Source organism: Bactrocera oleae, chromosome 5 (assembly GCF_042242935.1).
Source record: "Bactrocera oleae isolate idBacOlea1 chromosome 5, idBacOlea1, whole genome shotgun sequence".
NCBI lineage: Eukaryota > Metazoa > Arthropoda > Insecta > Diptera > Tephritidae > Bactrocera > Bactrocera oleae.
The window spans coordinates 68,567,374-68,595,359 of record NC_091539.1 but is presented as its reverse complement, the minus strand read 5'-3'; the positions used below and the strand labels follow the sequence as shown (position 1 = coordinate 68,595,359).

At 32.9% G+C, this 27,986-nt stretch overlaps 1 protein-coding gene across 1 annotated transcript; it reads left to right on the top strand.

Annotated features, from left to right (window-relative positions):
• Positions 1-16: 16 nt before the first annotated feature.
• Positions 17-27,582, top strand: LOC106615775 (uncharacterized). The gene is made up of 8 exons (XM_014232108.3): positions 17-231; positions 10,348-11,636; positions 20,247-21,046; positions 21,109-21,207; positions 21,282-21,386; positions 21,476-22,555; positions 22,650-22,718; positions 22,784-27,582. Exons 2-8 carry the CDS (start codon positions 11,511-11,513, stop codon positions 23,799-23,801), a joined length of 3,297 nt encoding a protein of 1,098 aa, XP_014087583.3. The 5' UTR covers positions 17-231; positions 10,348-11,510; the 3' UTR covers positions 23,802-27,582.
• The last annotated feature ends 404 nt before the right edge of the window (positions 27,583-27,986 follow it).

Below are 27,986 nucleotides of genomic sequence, written 5' to 3'. Positions count from 1 at the left end.
CATTTTGCAGAGCATTAAATCACTTGTGTTTATGTTCAGTCAGTGCTAGAGTGAATGGAATTGAAAATGCATTAAGTTTCACTGTGTTCTGCTCTTTGAGTGTTGATTGTTTACAACTATTCCACTATGCAGTGTCATAACTTGTAATTTGGCAAATTCGCTACAAATACAGTTAGATGAATATTTGTAGCAGTGTTACATGATTAAAAGTGCTATAAATCACAGTAGCAAGTAAGTTTGAATTGTTTAATAGTGCTACTTAAAGTGCGATAAAACAAACTAACGAAAATATTTACTAATTGTGTTAAATATACCTTGTACAGTATTAATTTATGCACATAGGTACGCACCTATGTTTATTCAATGCAAGCGTTTGAATGTTTTGACGTTTTAACGTGCATACTTATAGATTCATTATTTCGCAGGAATTTACCATTTGTATGTAAATATATGTAGTACATACATACGTATGTTTTTATAATTAGAATATTTGCACATGTCGTGTTTTTGTTTCATTTGTTTTAAAGCAATTGGAAACAAATATTGATTAAAAGTTTTACCTACACAAACATATTGGTGTAATTATAATCTGAGAGATTTATATCAGTACATGCATATGTATGTTTACACTCTTTTGTAAGTTAATTATATTAGCATAATCGTTTCGTTACAAAAAGGCTTTAATTGACAATACTTCTATGGCTTCTAGAATATAAATAAGAGATATTACAGTTGTTCTATAATTCTATTATTCGAATATTCGTATATACATGAATATGTGTAATTTGTGTAATATTGATATAATTTGTGGTTTTTGATATATGTATGTACATACATATGTATGTATGTATGTATGGTAAACGTTCACATTAGACGAATATTACAAGCGCTCCTACATATCGATTTTGTGTTTTCTATCTCTTAAAATAAAGTACATCGGTAATATTTGCTTGTAAATATTATTATAACTATAATAAAACAAAAATATCTTGCGTAAATATATTTAATTTTTTTCTGTAAAGCCTGTCATTATATTGTGATCCTTGAATCTTGAAATAAAATTAAAATTTGCTTTTAGCAAATTAAATTATTTGAAATAATATACCTTGATATACCTATTTTGGATCCCGGAATTGTAGAACGTATTGATTATAACATATTGTATAGCATTTACGGACGCATTCCACAAGATCCACCGGATATAAAAAGTGTGCTTCCTTTGAAATGGCTTCTGACATTGAGTTCTAGAACAGGTCCAATATTTTTCAGGCACAATGTGAGACATTTTTGTTACTTATGCAATCCTTAACCCAAGATCTGGAGCTTTAAGCTCTAAAACACGAAAGTAAAATTACGAAGATGCAACAAAATAGTTCGTAACGTATTTCAAAAGCGATCAAGAGTACAATTTACTTTAAACGGAATAAATATTATAATTAAATTCTAATTAGAAATTAAATTTTTTTATATAATAAAATCGGTTTTTACTGTTTTATAAAATGCATGAAACGCGAGAGTTTCAAATGTTCATATTAGGTTTTTCTTGAAATTAAAATCCATATAACCTCTTTGAAATTACCTCATTTATTCTAAAAATATAGTCTACAAGTACTTCTGCATTAATTCCAAACATCTAGAAAATCAGAACTATAAAATTATAACTATTGTGCCAGCTGAGTTTATTACGTTGAAATATGTATATGATAATTAAATATTTGTGCTTTGTTCCATTGCTAAATGGATGTATGTATATACCCACAATCATAACTAAATTTGTATTTAAAATCTTATATATGTATATATATGCATATATATGTACATAAGTGAAAAATAATACACATATTTATATACAAACGAGTATTTATATGCATACTTTCATATACGGTCGTGTATATGACTATGAAATGATTTCAATGAACTCGTTAATAAGTAACTACTTGGTTTCGTTTATTTGCTTCTCAACTACAATTCCATCTAAAGAAATATGGAGAAGGAAATAAGTAATAAAACGAAAAATCGCACATTTCATAGACTGTTGTGTAGTCAGCAGTGTATACAAGTACGCTACACAATCGAATTCACAGTCGCAGCAATAATCTTCATAAATTACTTTCAACGATTTTATGTAATTTACGAATGCTACAAAAATAAACAATTCCACAATTTTTTATCTAAAGCATGCAAACAGAAACTTTGACTTCGGCATCGACAGCGGCAACAGTAAATGCGACGACTTCGACGGAGCTCGCTACATACATATGTAGTAAATGAAATAAAACCCTCTTTGCAAAAAATTAAACATCTTCTAAATTCAAAGCAATATATGTATATCGTGCATTTTTAGTCAAATATTATTATAATTTTTGATTATTATTTTATTATCAAAAAGTTTCAGAATGTTACTTTTTAATCACAAAAAAGTCATAAGAAAGAGTTATATATAAACTATTAACAAGAAATACATAACATGTGTAAGTAAAAATTGTATTTGAAAGTATTTACCAAATAGGCGATGCAAGGACTTATACATGTAAGGAGCAACACACATAAGGTTGCAAATAGTGCATTACAATGTATTTAATTAAATTAACATTTAAATAAAAAAAATTCTTGTGATGTGAATTAAAAAATAATATTTTTCTAATTTTAAATCCAAAATACCGCATTAATAAATTAAAAATAAATTTCTAATCCCAAATACAGAATTGAAAAATAAAAAAATACTATTCAATATTTAATGTTCTAGAGCAGTAACCGACAAACTTACAAACTATTTATAGTACTTTAGCAATTTTAGATTGTGATTTTAAAATAAAAAAATTGACTTTTAAATTTTTAACTTTGATTTTGCAATTAAAAATTATATTTTCAATTTATAATAAATTTTTAATCTCAACTTTATGAGTTGAAAATTAAATTTTTCTTTTAATATTTCTAAAATTTTTAAATTTAAATATTTGCAACACTCAACACAAAATAAAAATTAATTATTTAAAACTATTGAGATTTATGTTTTTATGTTTACTTTCATAAAAATATAATATCAAATTACGCTATCAATTTTCTATACTTTGATTAGAACTTTGTAGAACGAACGGTATTTAGCTGATGTGCTGTTCTGGACCTCATTAATCAGTCGCACCCATACAGTTTTCAAGAAGTCTTTTGTTTATATCCTATGTATTAAAACTACCCAAACTATTTCAGTAAAATACTGTTCTTACGACAGTTTGGTCAACGTAACCGGGACGGACCCGAATTCTTATCTAACCAAAGACTGTTAACGCGGTAACATTCTGCAAAACTATTTAAGCAAAGTTTTCTGCCACTTAAAAAAAAACAGTACATTTCTGTTTTAAAAAAGTTTCAATAGTAAACACTACATAAAACTAATAATTATATTTTTTAGATACCAAATAGAGTAAAAATAAATAAATTTAAATATTGACTCAAAAGAAAACACCACACAGTGTTTCAGACTCGACAATATTTTTGTGTCATCATGCGATTAGAATTTTTATCTGGTTGTCAATAATATAGTAAATGACAATATCTACTTTCATTAATCTCAACTAAAACTGTCGATACCTGTTAAGTTGATAACCTCCTATTTTGGAGTCGTTTAAAAACAGGCTCAGAAGAAAATATACAAGAAATAACGCACATCTCACGCACACTAGTGCACGCTTGTGAAAAATAAGATTATGTGGAAAAATGAGTACAAACTAACCTGAAACGAAACGAAATTTGAAAAGAAAATATTTGTATTTTATAAATTGTCTTTGTTGTTTGAATTTACTTTTTATTGCCTACATACATACATATTTACAGGCATTTTAAAGTGGAAATAGCTAGCGAACGAATAGTGCAGAATGCAGGCTAACCAAGGTAACAAAGACGAGCTTAAGACGACGACGCGTCGTTAGAAGCTGATGGTGTGTGCAAGAAGATCCAGTCAAATGCCGGGATAGGTTGAAAGTTAAGATAGACGGCAGTAAAGCAAATAAGCGAGCAAGTACTTTGGTGAAAATTCCTTAACTCGTTGTTATTTGCTTGTGTATACGCGCTTGTATGTGCCGAGCTATCGCTTAGACGCTTTTGTATGCGATTGTTATTAGTTGAAGACATCTAAGTTAAGACAATAAAGTCTTTGGCCCGGCTATATTACCTGCAATAACTCGTATTGAATTTGTATGAGTAGATTAATTTGGTTTATGTGGTTCTTTTACATTCGTTGTTCTTCGCTGTTTGTTGGTTTGCTTATTTGGCTCTTCCAGGCCATGGAATCACCAACAAAGTGGTTAGTTGGATTCGTCCCGCTTGGGATAACGAGTAACTCTGGTTTAATTTATAATGCACATTTCTATATGAATTCACCTAGGTCAAGGCAGAGATGCCATTATTATATTATTTTCTTGTAATGAAATTTTTTCATTAGAATGTTTTTAACAAAGCAGTCATCGATTGAAATTGAAATATGATTCTCTTTCTTCCTAACAGCATGCTGTTGTTTTTAAAGTTAATTTATTTTTTCAAATATACTCTATGAATTCTGCTGAATTTACTTTGTTGATATCATAAAAACTATTTTGAGCACAAAAACTAAATTAAAAATTAAAAGTTCACATTCATGCATTTGTATATATGTATATGAATGTATATATACGTATATGCATACTATATATATACTTATGTCTGTTTGTATATATAATACTTGCCTTAAAGCGTTTCAAAAAAACGTTTTTATAAAAAATTATCGGTAAAAAATCTAATCAGTCAATATTTGTTGATATTTCGGAACATGTGACTCACACATATGTAGATATAAAAATTATATTTCACTAGTATGTGGTCATACATTCGTTTTACCTCAGTATACTCGGTTATTCTATAAGTTGTTTTGTTAGGCAAAATATCGGGCATTAAATTTTGCTTGCTTACTGAATTGAAATTGAAAATTGATAGTATCAATATGAATTTCAAGTACCTAAATACATATGTATACATAAATAGCTATGTTTGTGTTTGTATACACACATAAATACCATATGTAAATATCATATGCCTAGCAAGTAATTTTATAAATACATACATATATGCATTTATTACTTATTTACATATGTACATATGCAGTTAAACAAATTATTTATCTGTTAAAATATTTTAGATTGTATGTAGAAATATGTATGTATGCATTGAAGTTGAATTTATGGTTAATAATTATCTTGAAGTTTCAAATAAAACGAATTGCTCAACTCACGGTGTCTCATTAAAATAAATATTTATTTAATTTGATATTTAATAAAGATTATACCAATATTTAAAGTGTATATTTGCATAAGAAAGCCCTTTTCAAAATAGTGTTACCACATTGTAGTGTGATTGTGAATTAAAAAAAAAATTGTGTTAAATCACACTTTTGTATAAATTTTGTATATAATACCTATTTATTTGCCTAGAGTGTTACTTATGATATAAAGAAAAAAATTATTTCAGTTAGCTTAACTGCCACTTGGTCAAAAACACTTGAAGATTTTAAATTTGCTTATCAAGAACTGATAATAAACTTTTTAAAAGGCAACTTCCTAAAATATCAGAAATATTGCTTAGAAAGCAACAATTTGGTTAAGTCATCATCCTAAATTTCTTTATTGTTATAGACCACTCGCAGAACTCTTCTAAATGCATAAATATTTTAAAAAATGTTCTCGCTCATGCGCAAGTTGGAGAAACATTGACTAATATCATTCTTTAAATTTGATAAGTTACCTATGCCATAATCAATTCGAGGCAGCTCGTAATGCTTAATTCTTCTCCACTTCGCCTTCATCTACTAATACCAGCTCGTAGCGAATCGGAAACTTTCAGTATTAACCAAGAGTCATAACATTTTAATTTTATGCCAGCCAATAACAATAACCTACAGCACATACACCTCATCAATTCACTGTTCAGTGTTTGACCTTTTTTTTTGTCTACCTAAAAATAATTCACGTTCCATACCAAAACAGTAATATGATTATCCCAAATTACCATTTTTATTAAGTTTACAAGTTGGCAACAATACGTTGGCTAAGGTTAATACACTGCGTTGGATTTTAGCTGAATTCTAGCTCGTTGCTCCAGAACGACCAAGCCGAAACGCAGCCATTTATTTCGACATCTAAGTAATTTTAGTTAGTTTCATTTGCCGAAGCGAATGTTCGACGTTAATTTTGGACGGGCAAACGGAACGGCATGAATTTCTAAAGAATTCAAAGCGGAAGAAGGAAAATGTCTCATGGCATTACAATTAAAGCAATCACACAGAGAGAGTGAGCGCTCAAACGCCTAAAAGAGAGTTAATGAGTGCGGTGTTTATTTAATAATAATAAAAACTACCTCTTCATGTGCTGGCATGTGGAGCCAACATATATGGAGCACTTATGCGCTCAGAGTTACAAGCACACATAAATACAACGAAATACATTCGGTGAGACCGGCAAGTGAGCGCTTGAGTACGTGTAATGCATCGAGAGAGAGAGAGAGAGAGCGCCAATAAATGCGGCTGACGTGTTGCTGTAATTTCAATTCATTTTCCAATTTATTATGATTTTAGTTTTTCGCATTCCGATTTAATATACTTTTGTACATGCGGATATTACAATTTTCAATGTGTGTGTATGTGTGTTTAGTAATATTTGTTTATGCTCGTTCGTTTCGTTCCAACTCGTTTCGCTGAGGATTTACGTACGCTTTTGTACAAATAGATACTAGCTATGTGTGTATGTATGAATTTATTTTAAGTAAACCAGTAGGCAACTTTGAGGCCGTTTGGGTTATGCCTCCACACATACACGTGTGTACAAGCGTTCAGGTGCGCGCGGGAACACTTTAAGGAAGCAATCATAGAGGCTTTTACGTTTGTGTGCTGTGAAACGTACGTGCAAATGTTTGTGTGCGTGTATGTGTGTACTTAAAGCAAACAGAGTCATTAAATATTAAAAAGAAAATCATGCGGAGTAGAAAAATTTTGTGTTGCTGCTGAGATTGAGGATGTGATTTAGGCGAACGTAGAAGCCTAGCCTCAACTTGTGTTTTCAGTTGAGTGGGAGGGTAGGAGGTAGGGAGCACATTCACCAACATCGAAGCAGATGTGCACACAAGGAATGAAATTATTATTTTTTATTCTCAAGTTCATTAAGGCATGTATATACATGCATACATACATATGTATATAAAGACTTGCTCGCATATTCTTGATAAATATTATCTTGTCGGAATATCTAACTTTTAGTCAGTATATGGTGTTACTGTGGTAAATCAACTTTAATTTGATTTTTTATCTGTTTTTAAATATTTCTCACTAAATTTAAACATATAAATTGTACATATGTACATACATACAAACAGTTGTTTATATTTAGTTTTGCCCATGAATCTTGTATATTACAATACCTCGTTCTTAGAAACACTTTACATAAAAAGAGTTTCGGGTAAAAGTCATATTATATGTAACTATTTATAATCATTTTATATTTTTAAAAGATTTGCTTTGCAGGGAATTAAAAAAGTAGAAGAACTACGTAAAAATATTTGTAAATGGAAATATTTGTTCATCTATCAAATATAAAAACAACAACTTTAAAAAATTGGTGATCAACTTTTTATAAAAACTTTCTATTTTACTTTGGATGTATGTAGGTAGTTAGCATTATTCCTTGACCCTATAGATACCAAAATCTGATCAAATTTGACCCGGACTGACAAAAATATGTATCTTAGAACAAATCTTTATTATCGTCTACAAAATAGGCTCTTTTTGAGTCAATACAAGCATGCCAGCGTTTAATCCACTTTTTTATACACGTATTATAAGCCTCGGCTGGGATGGCTTTCAGCGACTTCAGCGAATTTTTTTTTTTTCACTTTCGACTCATTTTTGGAGCGCCATTAACCAGCTTATTTAATAGTTTCGACACACAAACAAGATAAAATCTGGGTCCGTTCCGGTTACGTAGACCCGACTGTCGTGGGAGCGGATCCACGTCTAGTCATCAGTAATGATGCACTTGTTGAATGAAGGGTCCTCAGCTATCTTGTCAAGCATTTCCTTTATGACCTTTACTCGGCGTCGTTTTTGCAATATATTCTAGGTTTTTTTTACGAGTATAGTATTGATACGCTTTATGCACAAAAAACATTAAACAAAATGTTTTGAGGCAATACAGAAGAGATGTTGAGATCCTTTGTGTGCCAACACGACGATATTCAAGCACTGTCCCTTATACTTTTCGATGTTATCGTCATTATTATGTTTTGAGTGACTTCCCGACCTTCACTAAATGTTTTGTGCTACTTCCATTGTCAAATTCGGCAGACAAAATGTTCGCGTCGTAAATGAACAGCTGCCAAACACACACTAACACTAACTGACATATGAGTTAAAACTTCACACGAATAGAAAAAGGTTATACTAATCTTGAAACAACAAAAACTTTTAATCGATTCGGTTTGCGCGCGCAGTTTATATAGACCAATGCGGGTCAAATTTGATCAGAGAGTAAGACCAAAAAATAAATCGAAATTTCATTTAAATATCATTATACATTTGCCTTTTGGTTCACGTAAATAATCAAAAATAATTATTATTTATTTTTAAAATCGCATCTATAATAAAAAACTTACTTATAATATTTTCGAAAGTATCTTATAATAAAATTTTAAAATCTTTGGTTAAGCAATGAGTACAATGACACCAAACAGTGTATGACAGTGTTGTTGTAATCTTAACACTTTTGATAAACTGTCTTTGAGGCCTTAGAACTATAAATGCATAGTTAACTAACTACCCGAAGCTCTTTGCTGATCATCTTCATGATTCTATAAAAGAAATCTAGCTAATAAAGGAAAGTCGTATTTGTACACACCATAAATACATTCATACATACATACATGTATAAGTATTTGATTCTAAGCGTAAGTGTCTGAGATCCGTATGCCTATAGAAAATCTTGTTTTATATTTTTTTTTTCTTGTAATATAAGCTATTAGTGCTGGTAATACACAGAAATCAAAGTGAATGCCCTTAGTGGAGATATGCTTACATATGTATGTATGTATGTAACATACAAACATACATACTTTTGCGCAAATGTTTCAGTTCAAATTGATGTTTTCTCACAGCACCAATTTTTCAGGCTCTTGACTTATTCGCAACCGCACACAAACACGCAAACACCCATACATATACATATTTATGCATATGTAATAATTCGCCTTGTACATACTTGTATCTCCACTCATTCATTCATATGTCAATTTAGTTTCCTTACATTGCCATTACGATGTCGTATTGCTGATCATAATCATAACGATGATTACGTTTTCATTGCTGTTATTGTTGTATACATATGTATGAATGTGTGTATGTTTGATGAGGGGGTGTATGCGGTACCGACAGCGGGTAGTTGAATTGCTGAATAGGGAACGAAACGAGCACAAATGGAATTTTTAAATTTCTGTATAAATACATAATTGAAATTTTGAAAGCCAACTAAGTAACGAGACCACGAGCAAATGTCGATAAAAACGTTAAAGTTGAAGTCGAAATTGTTTGTCTAAAGCGGGCGAGCCAAGTTGTCGTATAACACACACACACACATGCATACTCATACTACGGCGCATAGTCGCACAAGAAAACGTAATATGGAATATGGAATAAAAGCAGCAACAATGAAATATTGTATTATACGAGCAAATAGTAATTGTGTGTACCACATAGTTGAATAGTTAGTTAGCTAGTGCTAGAGCTCGCCACATACACACCAGTGTACATGCATAGCTGCCTGGGCCCGTGCGACTTGACTTCTCATACCCGTTCCAATCTATGAATTAAGTATTTGTAAAATTTTCATTACTTCACCGCCATCCCGCCGCCGTGCGCCGAAGACACAATGTTTCTACGAACGTATGTACATAGCTATGTGTGTAAGTGGGTTCCATCCAACAGTGCTTAAAATACATATTTCCACTATTTGTTGTTTACGTCTTGCCGCTCCACTTTGCTCTCTCTCTGCGTCGCCCAGCCGCGCTCTGGCTTGTTTCTTTGTAATTCTTATTATTATAATGTTGATTTTTTGTGTTTTTTTTCTTCTACGAATATTATATTTCTTGTTCGTATTTTATTTTCTTTTCCATTTGCCTTTTATAATAGTGGTGTATATATGCTGGTTATTACCGCTGTTATTGTTGTTACTGTTACTGTTGATGTTGTTGTAGACGTTTCAAAGTATTGTTTGTGTTGTGTTTGTTTTTGTATATTCACGTATATTTATTAAAAAGTTTTCATGTTCTCTACTTTTCCAGTTTTAGAGTCAGAGTCAGAGTCGGCCGGTACGTTGATTGGTTTGGTTCGTTGCGTTTTCGGAATGGTTTGATTATTGGATTGAATTGACTTGGATGGGATTGACTTCAATCGAATTGGCAGTTGATCAAATCGGATCTGATCGCAGTGGACTGCACATTCTAAAATATACATACATACATATGTGTTCAGATACAAAAACATACAAACATACAGTTAAAAAGTGCGTGCGCCATCGTGTGTTGGCGAAGTGTTTGCAGCCGAAAAGATATTGTCAATTTGTGTTTGTAGCAAAGTGTAAAGTGCATAAATAACGTGAAAGGCAACAAAAGAAGATTTGTGCGTGCCGTTGTGTGTGTATGTATGCAAATATATTTGGTGTAAATCAAATCACCTGAAGTGTAATTGAACATTTTCGACGGCTTATCAAACATACAACGCACACACACACACACACGTAAAGAAACATATTTACGCAACGCGCACGCATACATACAAACACACAAGCGGACAAAGGTGGAGGCACACACGCGCCCATCCACCCACCAGCCAGTTTGTTAAACGAAGATTTGTGACGTCGTCGGCTGCGCTGTCGTGATTCGTGTATGTGGCGCTGCGGATAGCGCTCGCACATGCACACGCACATACTCAGCCGCGCTCACGCAAGCAGCTCATATATACACACACACACAGCCGCATAAGTGCTAATGCTCACTGAAATTTCTTGACATTTCTGCGAGAGCGAAATCACTTGCGCGTACATACATATTTAATTTGCGAATTCTCCCAGCCTCTTAGAGCCAGTGAGTGAGTCGTCGACTCTTTGTGCAATTCGAAGAAGCGTCAAGTAGACACGAAGAAGTGTGGCCGCAAGCAGCAGCCACAAGGGAGCATCGTTCGTATTTGCCCACTCACAGTGTGGTGATAGATTTACAACTGTGCAACAGAGCAACAGTTTTGGCGAAGTTGCGTCTCCAGTTGCAGCTGCCAACGTCGTTCGTTCTCCGCGTTCTCGTTACTGTGTTGCTGTGACTTTGCGACACTTTGTTTGTGCGTGTGTTTTTGTTGTTTGTTGTCATCTCGTAGGCCATACGTAGCCGGTGGGGCGCGCAACGTGTAAACTGGCGCAAATGCCGCTGCGGTCGTCACCGCTGCCAGCTGCAAAATGGAAACGAACAATGTGCAACTTTGCCGCATCTGCATCTCAACGAATGTGGGCTGCACGCAAATGATTTCGATATTTGGCGAAGATTCGCTGTGGCAGAAAATCACCATATTGGCCGATGTTAAGGTATTTCAAATACAGACATTTTAATTAATTGCACTGGCATATGTATGTACATAAATGCATATATGTGTATTTAAAAGTTATATCATGTATAAAATAATTATGTACTCGTACATACACATGTTCATATCGTCACCGATCATAACATGCAAAACAGCGTATCATTAAAAACATTGAAATATATTCGTTACACCATATATATACATATATAACTACTTGATAACCGAAATTCAAAACTTGTTTCAATAGTAAATGAGTAGGTTCTATTTTATACCGTTTTTTCCTTATCCTGTAAACTTATAAAAAGTGATGTTACGTTATTTTAGGTGACGATGTGTATATATGTATGTATATGTAACTGTATTTATAATATAAACATGCATATAAAAATGCTTATTGTTAAGTATATTTTATAATACGAGTCGCTATGAATTTCATTACGAAACTAATATTTTTATAAATCCTTCGTTAAGCACACGAAATACTCGTATCTGTTTTCTTATATAAATTCTATTAATGTAACAATTATGGTAAAGAATAGCAAATTTATCAATACCAAACACTCGAAACAATTCCTGAACCACCCGACTTTCGTTTTGGTTACAAATAACTGTTATTAAATGCCAAAACATTCGTTCTCATGACAGTCGGGTGTACGTAACCGGTATTTGTTCCCGGTTAAGAACTTTCTGCTCGACAAAATTTTTCAAAACTATTGGAGAAGTTTCTATATCGTTACAACAGAAACTACAACAATATTAAAAACTTTCGGTGCTTTCCTTTCGTTCGCCGTTTCTTGTCGTTCACACGTTTCAAAGTTTGACTAGAGTTAGAGAATTTCCGTCTCGATAAATACAAGCTCAAGAAAAATGCTTTTAAATACGGTAACGAGTATCGGAAGTATTGCTTAAAACTTAAAAGTACTCAGCATAGCATAGTAAAAAAATAACAATTATCATTTTTATTTAATATTAGAAGTATTAAGTTTGTTCTAAAAACCTATTAAACTCCAGAAAAGTATGTGCTTTTTTTCTCGAGAAAAATTAATCACTTTAGCCCATTTAAGTTTTATGTATTGAGTGTCTTGAAGCGTGAAATTTCCTATAGGGCTTGACAGCTTTACAGCTATCAGCCAGATATCAAAGTAAATAAAAGTACATGTGTTTGACATTTATGTCTAGTATACTGCAGCGAGATAAAATCGGTTGGAAGAAGTGATACAAAATTATTTTGACAGCATGATCTCACACTGAATAGGGTATATTAAGTTTGCCACGAAGTTTGTAACGCCCAGAAGGAAGCGTTGGAGACCCTATATAGAATGTATATATATAAATGATCAGCGTGACGTGCTGAGGCGTTTTAGCGTTTGTACGTCTCTATATACTCGAACTAGTTCCTCAGTGTTTGAAATATAGAGCTGAAATTTTGCATATGTACGTTCTTTTCTCTTCAAGAAAGTGCTAATTTCTCAAAACCGGCGATATCGAACCACTTTGCATATAGTTGCCATACAAACTGAAGGATAAAAACCAAGTCATTATATCTAAAAACCTTTTACTTGACGAACTATCTTCATTTTATCTTTAAAAACCGAATATATCGATTAAAGCTATACAAATACAGTCTCTGGCCATTGAATTATGAACAGCATAAATTTGCTATAATGCTTAATTTATTGTGTAAAGTCTTCGCTCTAAGAATGTATATAAATTATTATTATTAGAAGTTTCTCAGATAATAGGAAAAATATATACAGATGTATGCCATATATAGGTATGTGTGTATGTATGTATGTAAATACATTTGATTTTTTTGAATACATACAATATACAATAATATTATAAATTGAATTCAATAGTTCGCCCTAGCCGGAAAATACTATAAACTTACGTATGTACATACTTACATAAATATGTACATGTGTATTTATTGACACACATTCCACAAAGTGTTTTATATTTTCCGCATTATTATATGTACATTTATATTTCTACAAAAATACATAAATAAATTTCTTTTGTTGCATAGACACAAACTCGAAATATGCTCTAATAAATGAAGTGTGTATTCGAACATTATAAGTTGGGAAGTTTTATTGTATAAATACGTAATACATACATAAATACATACATATATACATACATATCTGTGTATGAATGCGTATTTTTATAACTTCAAATTTCTCTGCGCCGATTATTATTTTCTTTTATTTGTTTGAGAAAGGTTCGTATAACTGTTTATTGTTCACAATGCATAATTCAGTCCAGTACTTGCCCGCTTCAGCTTTTCGCCTAACAAATGTAGTTATGTATAATTAAATGTTTACCTAAAAAAATTTCTAAATAATTCACCGTACGTTACTTTATTTATGAAACTTAATTTATGTGCACACATACAGTTATGTACAAAATAATAGAGTCACTTTTTGTAAGTGTAAATTTAATTTAATTCATTGAGTGCTTTAGGGAACTTATTAGTGGACATCATGGTTCTTAAAAACACTCAGTGTGGAACACTCAAAACAAAAATTAAAATAAATAAAAGCCAAAAATTAATGATTAACGTACTAGCGCGCAGGCAATAGGGTCAGTGTGTTTATTATTGTATTTTTTTTTCATCAACAAAATATATATTGTCAGTATTTTCCGTATACGCAGTTAATTTCCTTAAAATTGTTTAGATATGTGATGTGAAAAGCAAAAACAGGATCGTGAAATCATTAAAAAAAATATTTTAATTTTTATAATTTTTATGAAAAGTTTTCATTTGTTTCATTTTATTATAAGATTTCCTACGCATTTAATTCCTTCTAATAGTTGTTTTTTATTGTATTATTTTCTGGGTGACTTTATTGTTTCGTCCATAACTGTACACACATGCATATGCATTTCTTGGTATTTACATATATGTGTGAACACATTCACCCATTTAAATGAACATTAATATTTATTTACACAGCAAGAAAATACGCGCTTGCGCATCCGCACCATTGTGTACGTGCTCGCCGAAACAAGCAGCTATTTAATTCTCGTATAACATTATTCCAATTTTGTTTTTTGTTCAGTCCTCCCTTTATGCGTTTCCCTCATAAAAACTTATATTTCCGAAATGATTTCTAAATTATTTTATTATTCTTTCCAATTAATATTGGACGTCTGTATGCCAGTGCGCCAGTGTGTGTGTGTAAACAAGCGCGACTTTGCCCCTATGCAATGCCTGCATGCATGTGTGTGTGTAATAAAAGCGGAATACTTTTGTACAAATATGCATTTATTTAAAAATTTTATATTTCTTTCCATGTATTTTATTGTGTACACAGTTCCTTACGCTCTTTCGTAAACGAAAAAAATTTATGATTGTATCGGCATATATGTGTGTGCATCTATAGGAATACTCGTATTAACGTAGTTTGTGGATCGACTGTGGTGCAGACACACAGATATTCATTTGTTCATATCGCTTTGTATATAATTTATGCGTTTCAAATTCTTTTACTTGACTCTTGGTGTACATTCATTCGTAGAACCATTTTAGTATATACATATGTACATATGTATGTATTTATGTATGTGTGTTTGTACGTATGCGTGTATGATATACATACATAGATAGATAGTTATTTATTTCGTTTAAATTTTTTACTTTTTTACACACATACATACATATTTAAGTGTGTATTTGTTTCATTAATATGATTTTCGTGTGTTCCCACCCCTTTCTTCTGCGTGCCATGTGGGTTTCAAAGTTTTACGCATTTACATTTCCTTTTCACATTTAATTGTTTTTCGACATAAGATATTCTATTCTCAAATTTCTTCACGCTTACAGGTGTTCTATACTCACATACACAATCACATTTAAATAAACGTTTTTATTTTATATAAATGTATGATGTAAATGTATAAGCTAGTAAGTTTGTACATATAATAAAATCATGCGAGTTTCTGTCTGTCGAACTTTTCTATCAGTCCATAAGTTTTTATCGTACAATATTCGCTGCTTGCCCATGCCCGGCTTAATGTGCTAGTCGTTGGCACTCACCTTTGTTGTTGCCTATTTATATTTAGTGCTCTTGCGGTATATATTTTTTTCTCTTTATTGCATTTTTATTATTTTTTTCTTTTTATTTCGTATTTATTATGACTACTTTTTATAAGATTTACCGTTCGAATTGCTGTTTGTCTTTTTATTTGGCTTCATGATGGCAGCATTTTTATGTTGATTTCATAAATTCAACAACTAAATAATACAATAAACAATAAAAATAAAAACGCTCAACGTTCGACGTTCGCAACACGCTGCCACATCTGTCGTGTGGTTTAATGTGGCTAAATATCCAACGTTCGCCACTTTGTAAGGCCGAGTTGGGTTGAGTGCTGAGTGAGGTGCGGAGTGGTAAATGAAGAGTATTTCGTATGGAATGAGGTGTGCATATGAAAGTAATGTACACACACACACACACACACACATACAAGTGCGCACATATTTTTATGCGAGGAAATAAATGCATATTTAATAAAGAGTAGTTGGCAGTTAGTCATGTACAAATGTAAAGAAGTATGTAGATATGTGTGGATATACATACATATGTAAATATGTATACATGTATGTAGATAGAACATCTATTAATTTATTTAACAATTTTACTTGCTGTCAATGAAATAATGCCGTGCAACGAACTTTATAAAAATTGCACCTCACTCCCCTAATAGTATAATTTGTATATAATTCTATACTATATATACATACATACATATGTACATACGTCTGTGCTATTTTCGCATAATAAATAGCATAAATCGACTTAAATTAATAATAATTATTTGAAATATTTCGAACCAATTTCAGAATTAAAGGTATTTTTTGTATTCTTAGAGCGGAGTAAGGTATTAAGAGGCAGACCTAGTGTGACAGCCTATAAAAGGCAATTTTTGGAAATAAAAATAATCTATCAGTTGTTTTAAAATTTAAAAGGTATTATTATTTTATTTAAAACAAAAAATTTGAAAAAAAAATTAAATATTTTTCGAGTTACACGCGTTCGTCGAAATGCTAAAGATGGGAATTTCACTGCTGCATGTCTTCTGCGTGGATGAAACCTAAAAAAATCTTACTAGATCATATTGTCTGTGCAAAGAGCCAAGAACGAAAAAATAAATAAAAAATTTACAAAATCGCGGCGTTTAAAAAATTTTACTCAAAATTATGGTCGGTTTTGATTTACTAAAATCAGGATAAACCAACTGGTAGGTCACTGTATGGAGAACTACTTATATGCAGAACATTCAGAAAAATTTTGATAGTGAACGTTTCATTTGTCTAGCACATTTGAAAAATTTAGTTTTGAGATATTGATTTAAAATTTAATATGTTATTTTTAAAGCTATTATCTATCGATATATGAAAAAAATCGATTTTTTTGTGCCCCTAAATACTTAATATTGAAATAATTTATTTTATTTTATTTTAATCGTTTGTATAGTTGTTTTCAAATTTGTTAATAATTTTTATTTTACAATAACAAAATTTTTCGCAAAATTCGTGGTTTCCTTTGAAAGTGTTCCAAAAAAGTGAAAATAATAATTTAGTTATTGAAAAATGCTACTGGCATTTCCTGTGGACAACTATTTGGATGGTCCAGCCCCAAATTATGAGAGGCACCGCAAACATACATATGTACATATGTACAATGTACTTAATAATTTCGTGAAAATTTGAAACAGTATTCTTCGAATTTGACACTCTAATATACGATTGGTTTTAATAGAACGATTTTACCTGTATCGTCACAAAAAATTCACCAAAGCTGTCGGTTTTTTAAGAACTTGCCTTATCCCCCTTTAAACTGGGCCAAGAAGGGACGGAACAGAAGCTTCAAATTACGATAAAATATTGTATATGTAAAGAATATGTGAAAATGCTTACGAACAAGCGAAATACACGTCTAAACTTAAGTAGACTTAGCCCACTTAATATAATAGATTGCCACAGTTATTATGTTTGTATATTAATGTTTCCGACATTCGTTTCTGTACATACCAATTATTTTAAACACACCATACATAGATAAATTTATATGTGGTTTAATTTAACTTCTTCTACATTTCTTGTGCTGCACATGTTTTCCGTTTTAATGAATATGTAGATATGATATATACACACACACACACATGCTTAAATGCATACGTGAATATGTATAAATTATGCGCAACGTTGACGACTGGAGCTGAATTTATTTATACGGTGTATAATTTTTTATTTAAACAAACAAATTGTAACTATTTCTTTACACTGAAATTTTTGCAAGTATTTGTGCACTACTACAAATACATGTCCGCACACACACACATTGGCATTTATCTACATTTCGTGTTTTCCGTTCCCGTTAATTTTTTCTTCAAAATATTTATTATCTAGTTTTTTTGCTAAGTTGAATAAATTCAAATTTCCTTTCGACTAATTATTTATACATGGTGTGAGTATATTTATACATATGTGTTTATGTGTGTGTGCCTGTGTATGTGAATATGTTATACAATTGAAATTACGTAATTAAGTAAAGTATCTGTTGAGTATAAACCGTCGTTTCAAAAATATCACACGCCATATTTTTCTAAAGAAAAGTCAAAAAATATTAGAGAGAGCTGAACTCAGGCGCAAACGAACATTAAATAATCGTATAAATATTTTTGCAATAGACGTTTCATTAAGTTAGTCTTAATTATTGTCTGAGATCATTATATCGGTAACAGATCATTATACTCGTGTGTTGTCAAATGTCGTGATACCATTTTTGAGCTATTTATTGCCAAGCAAATGAAGCTTATGGATTTCAAAATGTCGTTTAATGGGCTTATATACAGTTAGAAGGCCGAAAAAAAGTGAATTTTACAGAAGTTTTTCTGAGAAAACTTTCAAATTTATTGATTCAAAAATTCATACACTTATTATAGTAGCTTTAAACTATATTTTAAGACTTAGTACTATCAAAAACTATTTATTTGGAAAAGAGCTACAGCTGATCTCCGGGAGCTCCTCTCAAAAAAGACGTTTTGCGGTGACCACTATATCTCTGAACTGTATCAACTGAAACTAAAAAACAAAACAGATTTCGTTAAAGTAATGTTAAATCTAGTAATTAATCGAAGGAATAAGCAAAATAAAAATTTTTGACAAAATTTGCTGTTTCTCAAAAAAAAAAAAACGATTTTGCACTAAAATTTCGGCCTTAATTGTTTATAAAAACAAAAATATTTATCGGAGAGAAAAAATTTCGATTAATTACTAAAAAATATATTTAAGATGCTCGTGCTAAAATTTTAGACTAATCGGTTTAGCCATTCTCGAGTAATGTTGGTCACCGACTTTGAAAACACTATTCTGAGAAAAACGCGTTTAACGTTTGGAATGCACTTTACATGGGGTATAAAACTCTGAAACGACTTTTCAACGCGTGTAACTTCGAAAATATTCACCGGAACGATATTTTCTGTGTTTTCTTAAATATATAAAAATTGAGAATGCGAATGCCTTTCTCCGAGTGTCAAATGTGATACTATTTAGTGGAAGATTTTTTAAAAATGATTTTTAATGATAAGTATTTTAATATGGGTGGATAGATAGACAAACAATTACTGAGAAATTCCTATTGTTTTTACGATGTGTCATCGTTAGACCTAACCTTCAAAAGATTCATGTATACATTTCAGCAGTTCAATGGTAATAAACCCAAATTATTAAGTGGTTATGTGACATGAGTTTAAGCATGGCTCCATTTTTCCAATCGATAGTCATCCGAGTGAATAGCACGTGATGAACCTTATCTTAAATGTGGAAAGACACAACAGTTCGCTAGCAAAGTTATGGTCTCGATATTTTGGGAAGACAATGAAATAATTTTCATTGAGTATATAAACCCCAGAGAAATTTCCTTGCAATGAAGATGTCAATCGACAAGGCTGATGTTTATTTTGAAAATAAATGTAAATCGTATCACAAAAATGAAAATTTTCGTTGGTTGGAAAATCGCTCCCAATAATAAAAATTAAAAAAAAAAACTAATGTTTTTCTTTGAAATAAATCTTCTGCTATTATTACGCTTTTTTAAAATGATGTTTCAGTGTTGGATTTTTATGAGTTTAATATATATATGTAAATATATGTACAGTGTATACACTAACAAATAAACGCATTAAATCAAAAGTAGAACTTGCTATGCTATGCTAATTAGTTCGTATGTTAGTAAGCAAACGATAATTTATACGATTTCTGTAAACATCTGGTTAAGGTTATATGGGTGACTTCTTTCTTGCGATCAGTATGATCACGAAATCATTATTTCGTATTTTTTTACATACGTACATAGATATATATATATATATGCACATAAATATTTTATAGTTAAGACTTTTGAAAGAGCCTTTCATTTCTGTAAGATGATTATTCTTTTATTTTAGGTTCTTAGATAGTTATTGGGGATCAGTTCTTATGGAAAACGATTCAATGAGACTTATGAGTATATATGTACATATGTATATTTAAATTTAAACAATGTTAAACTCTACGGTTTTGAAACAATTACTTAACCTCACTCTCACATTTTTATTGCAGATCGAAAAAGGCGACACCCTACCGCAACAGGTGTGTGTGACATGTGCCAAAAATGCTATATCCGCATGTCTCTTCAAGAAGAAGTGCGAAGATGCTGACAATTTCTTTCGCCAGCAATTACTCATACAAAAGTTCGAGAGTCGCACGTCGGCTGGGAGCAATGCGACGCCCGCGCAACCGGAAGTCGATTCCACCGATCAAGTGCCCGAAGTGGCCGCTATGGAAAGCTACGGCGGCAGCGACGGCGAAGGACCACACGATCAAACGCATATCAGCGCCAGTGGACACTCGAATGGCGTAATGATCGAAGAGGACGATGGTGAAATAAAGTTTCCGTACGGCAAACAACCGTTCGACTTTCATTCCATACGACTAATGCACGAGTACATGCAACAGCAATTGAGTAAGATTAACGGTTCACATAAGAGCACCGGAGCTGGCAATAGTGGCGCGAACTCTGATGCCGGTGCTGACGATGATGAAGAGGATCCACTACCGCTTATGCCCGAAGTGGAGCTACTAACACCAAACGATGAAGTGGCGGTCGTCGGTGGCGCTAATAACAACAACATACCTGCTTACGGTGGCGTCGAACAGCCTGCACTGCGCGGTTATCAGTGTCCGGACTGTTTTCAAATATTCGAAATGAAGCAGATACTCAAAGCGCACATGCAGAGCGTACACGGCACACAGGGTCCCGTTTATGAGTGCACGAATTGCAAGAAGACATATTTCTACAAGCGTTTCCTCGAGAAGCATGTGCGGCGCGGACGTTGCGTCAAGAAGCGACGCAATCAAACGTTAGTGTTGGTGTTTTTGGAAACTATTGAAGATTAATATTGAAAATTTCTCTTTGCTTTAGACGTCCAATGCAGTGCTCCGATTGTCATGTGCTATTCCCCACCGGACACCATTTGGGCTGGCATAAACGCACAGGTTGTCCGTCGCGAGCCGCCAAAATGTGAGTCAAAATTATTCTCTTGTTTGCTTTTAGTTCTAAAGTTGAAGGAAATAATACTGTCAATATTTTTGCAGGCCATTACAACAACTGCTGAAGCAGAACATCGTGGAGTACAACAACTTTCCGAAGCGTGTTGGCATACGTAAGCCCGAGAATGCGCTTTATCTGCATAATAGGAAGTGAGTAATATTTTATAGTCATACATACACTCTCAGACACACGCATGCTTACAAGAAACATAACCTAAAATTATTTTCCTTTCTTAAAGACTTCATATTGCCAATAATAAGCGCAAAGGACGTACTCGTATCAAATTGGATTCGAAGAAAATTGCTCTGGCAAAACAGCTTATCCTCCGGGAAGCCACCACTACCGTTATAGCCAATGAGTTGAATATTTCGCGCACCTTTGCTTGGCGTCTTCGCAAGAGTCTTGTGAATGGGGTGAGCCTGCATGAGCGTGTCATCGACAACAATGGCGAGGAGTGCGACGAAACGGCAGCTCAGCCGATGGTAGCCGACAGCACTGAGCAGCTACCGCGGTTATATCCCTTAGCACAACCGTTAGATCAGTTTGCGCATATGCAACGTATGGTGAAGCAGGAGAAGTCAGAGAGCGATGATGAGTCCGAGGATGGTGAAGGTGGAGAAGTGGATTCTAGACGTGAAAATGAAGCAGCTAAAGCCGAGCAGGAAGAAAATAACGAAGCACATGCTAGAACGTTGGAAGCTCCGCGCGAACAGTTGCACCACGAGCAGTATGCAGCAGCAGCAGCGGAGAAACAACAGCTGCAGGCTGAAGAGTCAGCGTTAACTGCAAAGCTGATGGAACAACAGTTATTACAATTGCAACAACAACAGCAATTGCAAAATGTTAATGCGAATAAAGCAGAGGGCGATGACGATAATGACGACGATTCTGACAGTGATTCCGACGATTCGGATGACGATGACGATGACGACGACGATGACGATGATGATGATGACGAAGAAGATGAAGATAACAAAAATGGTGACGACGGTGATGATAATGACGATGAAGAGACTGATAATTCTGTAGAAAAAAGTGATGATGCTAAGAAGTCGGAACAAGATCAAGCACAAAAATTACAAATACAACAACGGGAACTAGAACAAAACTATCAGCTGCAGCAGCACATTCAACACCCACAAAATGTAATACAAACAAATGCAGCACTTTCACAATCGCTAATGGAGGGCGCTGTTGCACCGGGGCTTATAACACCGAAGGACTTGAATGGACTGCGTCAACAGCTGTCGAATCACAGTAAGGAGAGTGTAGCTCAGTCAGTTATCACTCAATTTCCGTCCGCAGCCGCCACCACTGTGTACGTATTTAACATACTTAGTATCGTTTAAGATGTATATACCGTTAAAATGGCGGCAAAATCATTCTATAGTATTATTTCCGCTTCCTTCCAGTCACCAACTCCCAGTGAATCTATCGATTCGCACCCCGCAAGGCGCCCAAAACAACGAATCGCCAAGCAAGTAAGTAAATTACGCTTTATTTTATCTCAACATCAACTAAAGACAATACATTTTCTTCAATCTAGAGAGACCCCAACGCCTGCCACCACATGCCAGGCAAAGAAACCGCGAAAACCGAACGTTTTCATTGACGACGAGAAATACGCGATGGCTAAGGCGCTAGTTGCGCAGAATGCATCCACCATGGAAATAGCACGCGCACTGAATGTGTCACAAATGACCGCTTGGAAGGTACGCGATGCCATTGTCAAAGGATTGCCGTTGTCATATCGCAATAAGAGAGACGGACGTAGCGCTTCAAATGGGTCGAGTGTTTGCGGCGATGCGGCTGGGGGTGCGGTTACGGAAAGTATGGAGTCACAGATGGCCCATCAATTGCTTTTGCAGCAGCAGCTGCAACAGGAGCAATACCGACAAGAACAGCTGCAGATACAACAACAACACCAGCAACAGCAGCAACAAAAACGTTTGCAGCAACAACAGCAAGAGCGCTTGCGTTTACTGCAACGTCAACAGCAACAACTAAAAGCACAACAACATTTGCAAAAGCAACAACTGCAGCAGCAGCAACAACAGCTACAAGAACAACAACAGCTAGCGCAACACCAACAATTACTTGACGGACAGCATTATGCCACATCACAACCATCAGCATCGCCCCCGCAATACGAGCAACCGGCCACCAGCACAACCACCACAGCTCCCGGACCGGTGAAATTTGTGCATCCGCGACGTCGTTTAAAGGCGGCCGAGCGCGAGCAACGCGACAAGGAGATAACACGTGAGATACTCGAACTTATACGCGAAGACAGCAATATACAGTATTGGAAGGTGTCGGCACGCCTTGCCGAGAAAGGTTTCCCCATTTCGCCATCTTCGGTCTGTCAGAAGCTAAAATCGATGGGCATACATCGGCGCTGGAAGCCCGGCGATAAGCCACCCATGATGGTGGACATGGATCAGTTGAAAGCGGCGAGTGCCATAGCCGGTAGTTTAGCGCCGCCCCCAAATACGGCCGATGAGGGTTACGAACAGCAGTTCGATATGGGTGGCGCACACTTTCTTAGTGCCTTTACGCGATGAAACAGCAGTGGAGGGTGAACAAGTGGAGACTTACTGCGACTGGGGAAAGTCAGCTCGCATATTTATTAAAACAATATTAAACCAAGATCAAAGTTAAGAACAAGGAATGCGTATTACATAATATTATATATACTGTTGCACATTTATATATATATAGGAGCAGTATCTTTCGAGATAATCACATTTATTATGACAGTAGGTATAATCTAGACATAAAAACTACAAAAAGAAGTCGCTTGCAAGCAAAAAGTATTCAAGTTCTAATTAGTGTTATGAAAAGTGGCACACATTAGCTAATAACAAAAGTATTTAAGCGTAAAGTTTTAAGTTGAAAAGTATAAAATGCATAACAGTGTATATGCAGAGGTAAAGTTACAGTATTTGCAGGGAAGTTAGTTAAAATTTCGAACTAAATATTATTAAGTAACCATTGCCCTAATAATTTATGAAAAAACTGCTATTGGACGTATCATTCCAGTTTACCTTTTGCTATAAAATTTACTATACATACATATCCGCATTTAATTAATTACTAAACAAGTATTAAACTTGAAAAAATTTGAAAAGTCATTAAATGGCGAAAAAAAGGCAGCTTCCATTTTTATATACATAACACTTACATAAATACATTTTAGTGCGCACAAAATGATTTTTTTCTTGCACATAAGCAGCTACATATGTATTTATTTTATGTTTAAAAAACAATACTAATTTGAAGTTGTAGGAGGCATATGAAAGACTAGCTTGAACAAAATATTAAGACATTTGAAGACTCTAGCACGTAATAGCTATTTATAGACACACACATACATATATTTTGCTACTTGCATAAGTTGAAAAAGCTATGATAACGAAGTCCATTTAATTTTAGTTTAACTTTAATGCTTTTATTTGCAGAATTTCGAACTTCGCGGTCGAAAACTCATTAAAAAATTGTTTAGCCTTTTAAAAAGCATAAAATCAGAGCCATCAGTTTGCTGAGATACTAAAATACAATTAATTTTACTAAATTTTGCAGCATTTACAACAAATAATTCACTTTTTGCTATATAGAAACTTTTAGTTAGTTGATTGCATATAAAATTGTATTAGACTGCAGTAACTGCAATAACTGCAATATACGTTTATAGTATAAAATATACATTATTGCAAACATAGATGTTAAATTTCATTTTTTTTCCTATTATCATGCATTTTCACAACTTGTCAAATTCTCTTCTTACTTTTCTAGTATGCAAAGCATAGTATTCTGCTCTAATTTTCATCTTTCCAGTATTTTTTAAACTATCGCATATATTTGTGGCGACGCACTGAAATATTCCAAATGAGTTCCTTTGTATTTTTATTTACTTGCACTGTGCATTGCATATGTGCAGACATCCGTCCGAGTTTTTGTTTGACACTTGCGTGCTGCTGCGCCTGAGTAGCATTCCGTTAGGCAACCAAAAAGACAAAAAAATTATTATTATAAAAAAATTAAATATTTTGCGTAAAAATTGTGTATGTGTATTAGAAAGATTAAACATAAAATGTTATTAGCTTCTCATAGGGAAGAAAGATAAATGCGCTCCACATACGAGGCTACCATAAAATATCATTCAACGCATTTGCTGCAATGGTCAAAACAAAATGCCTACGGTATTACGTACATACTTATATGTATTATATTTAAATGTTATCATTTAATTGAACTCATACTGGCTCATTAATGACAGTAAATTGTTAACTTGAATAAAAATAATAACAAAATAGCTAAAACGTATGTTACAATATACATACATACAATATATACTTGTAGTAGCAACAAATACAAATTGTAATTATGCAACGTTAATCAGTGAGAAATAAGCCATAAAGTGCAATTAATGGAAAACACTTGAAATCATATATGTATGTATATGTAAATAAATTACACATACATACATGCACATGTCCAACTTGTTGAGTCAAACAAATCGTTGCAAAATATCGTAAACATGCAGCGCAGTTGTAACCAAGCTTATAAGCACATACATACATACACACATATAAAACAATAAATAGTTGTGTTGAAAAACAAAAGATTTAGCGAAAGTATTAGTTATAAACATACACAAAATATGTATTAAACAGAACAAGAGTATAAAGGCTTATATGTAGTGTTAAGCAATAATTGTTAAATATACATATATTGAAATGCATACACATTAATACTTACATACATACGTGCTGAGAAATATGAAACATACATATGTACGTAAAGAATTTGAGATGAAATTATGCAAGATGCTAACTTGTATGAAATTATTTATTAATGTAAAGGAAAATAACTATATATATATGTACATACATACATGTCTGTATGCAAAAGTAAGTAAACTTATTAATTGCAAAAACGGTAGCCATTGACTAGAACCAACTCGTGTTTGCCACGACCAGCCTAAGCTTTATTATTTTTCTTTTTCAATTAACTGTATTTTAATGTTTGCTTATTTCATTACTGTGTGTAATGATAAAAATAAGTTTTTTTACATTGACCGTGATTCGGTTATATAAGGTTGTGTCGGTAACTCAAAAACAACAATTCGTCAAGAGTCAGACGTTTTGTTTTGTTTTTATGCTTCAAAAATAAGTTTTTCAAAGATTTCAACCAATGAAAATTATTTTTTTTTTGGATGATAACTGAATACGAATAGAGTGTTAATCACACAAAATCAGTTCAATTTAAAAAATAAATTCATGAGAATAATCAAAAACCAGCTTTTTCGGCATTATGGATTAAACATTTTTTTCGTAAGCGGAAACACGCTCCGAAGTAACACAAACTGTATATAATTGAACCAAGGTTTTGACTTATTTTTGGCATGGAAAATTAGTAGTCTTCAAAATATGTTCAAAACTTTTTTCTCAATTTTTCAAAAAAAAAATTCTTAAATTCTATTTGTGTGTACTGTACATTTTTTCGAATTTCAAATCAACTAAAATAGTTTAAAATATTAAAAAATTAATTGCTGGACGCTCGCTAGGCAAATGCAACAATTGCCGTTTAATTTTTATTTAGTTGGTTAACGAACATAAGCACTGATATTTATTTTTTGCGAATAGTGTAATTGTAATTTTTTTCTTATACTTAATTTTTAACAAACAACAAGTTTTAAACGTATACATACATATATATATTGTCGCCCTACATATATAAATACATGCAAGCATATACATAGTTTTATAAGCCAAGCTAATGCAACAAAATGCAAGTGTATGTATAATTAAATTAAAAATGTATTACATATAAAGAACAATTACATAGATATATACATACCTACATATATAAATATATGATTGTAATAATAATGCACACAGTTAAGCAGTTGCACGATTATTTATGTACAGCAGTATGTACAAACCCGAGTAGAATGATCAGCATGATATGATAAATACTAAGCACTTTCATATATACATACATACATATGTACATCCATAGTGAACAATATACCTACAAACATTTTTACCATACAGTGTTGTGCCTGAATGTACGATTTTTAAACAGAATGCACATTTAAATGTTGCAATTGGTTATAAATTAGATATTTTTAAAGCCTAATAAAGGGATAGTTGAATTAACGAGGCCACTACAACAATTACACCAATAACAATAACATATACCGGATTTTTTAATGACCGAATGAATATTTGTATTTTGTTAAAAAGCAAATTGATACATGCATACATACATACATCTATTGTTATAAACATTCCATACTTATAAAATAAAGATATATGAAAATATTTCCTTGTATTGGAACTGAATGTTTATTATTTACGTCGTTCAATTTTCGCTTTCCATCTTCTTATAAAAAAAGCTTAAGATTTTTACTTACTCTAGTTTATAGACTCTATATACTTGCCATAACTGCGGCTTAACATTATTGAACATTCTTTATTACGTTGATAGAAGGAATATTTTTTTTTTCATAACTAACTAACTAATTCCATAAAACGGAGAGGGAATATCAGTAATAAACACGAAAAAACGTTAATTTCGGTTGCACCGAAGTTATTATAGCCTTTACTGATAAAATAGTTTGTATGACAACTATATGCTATAGTCGCCGATATCGGGCGGTTCCTACAAATGGGCACCTTTTTGGAGAGAAAAAACTGTGTGACTAGTTCGAGTATATACTTTAAAGGGTCTCCGACGTTTTC

Excerpts from the sequence above, each read along its gene's own strand:
- LOC106615775 (XM_014232108.3), top strand. The coding sequence starts at position 11,511 with ATGGAAACGAACAATGTGCAACTTTGCCGCATCTGCATCTCAACGAAT. Across the intron at positions 11,637-20,246 it reads CCATATTGGCCGATGTTAAG|ATCGAAAAAGGCGACACCCT; the intron begins GTATTTCAAATA and ends TTTTTATTGCAG. Across the intron at positions 22,556-22,649 it reads TCCGCAGCCGCCACCACTGT|TCACCAACTCCCAGTGAATC; the intron begins GTACGTATTTAA and ends GCTTCCTTCCAG.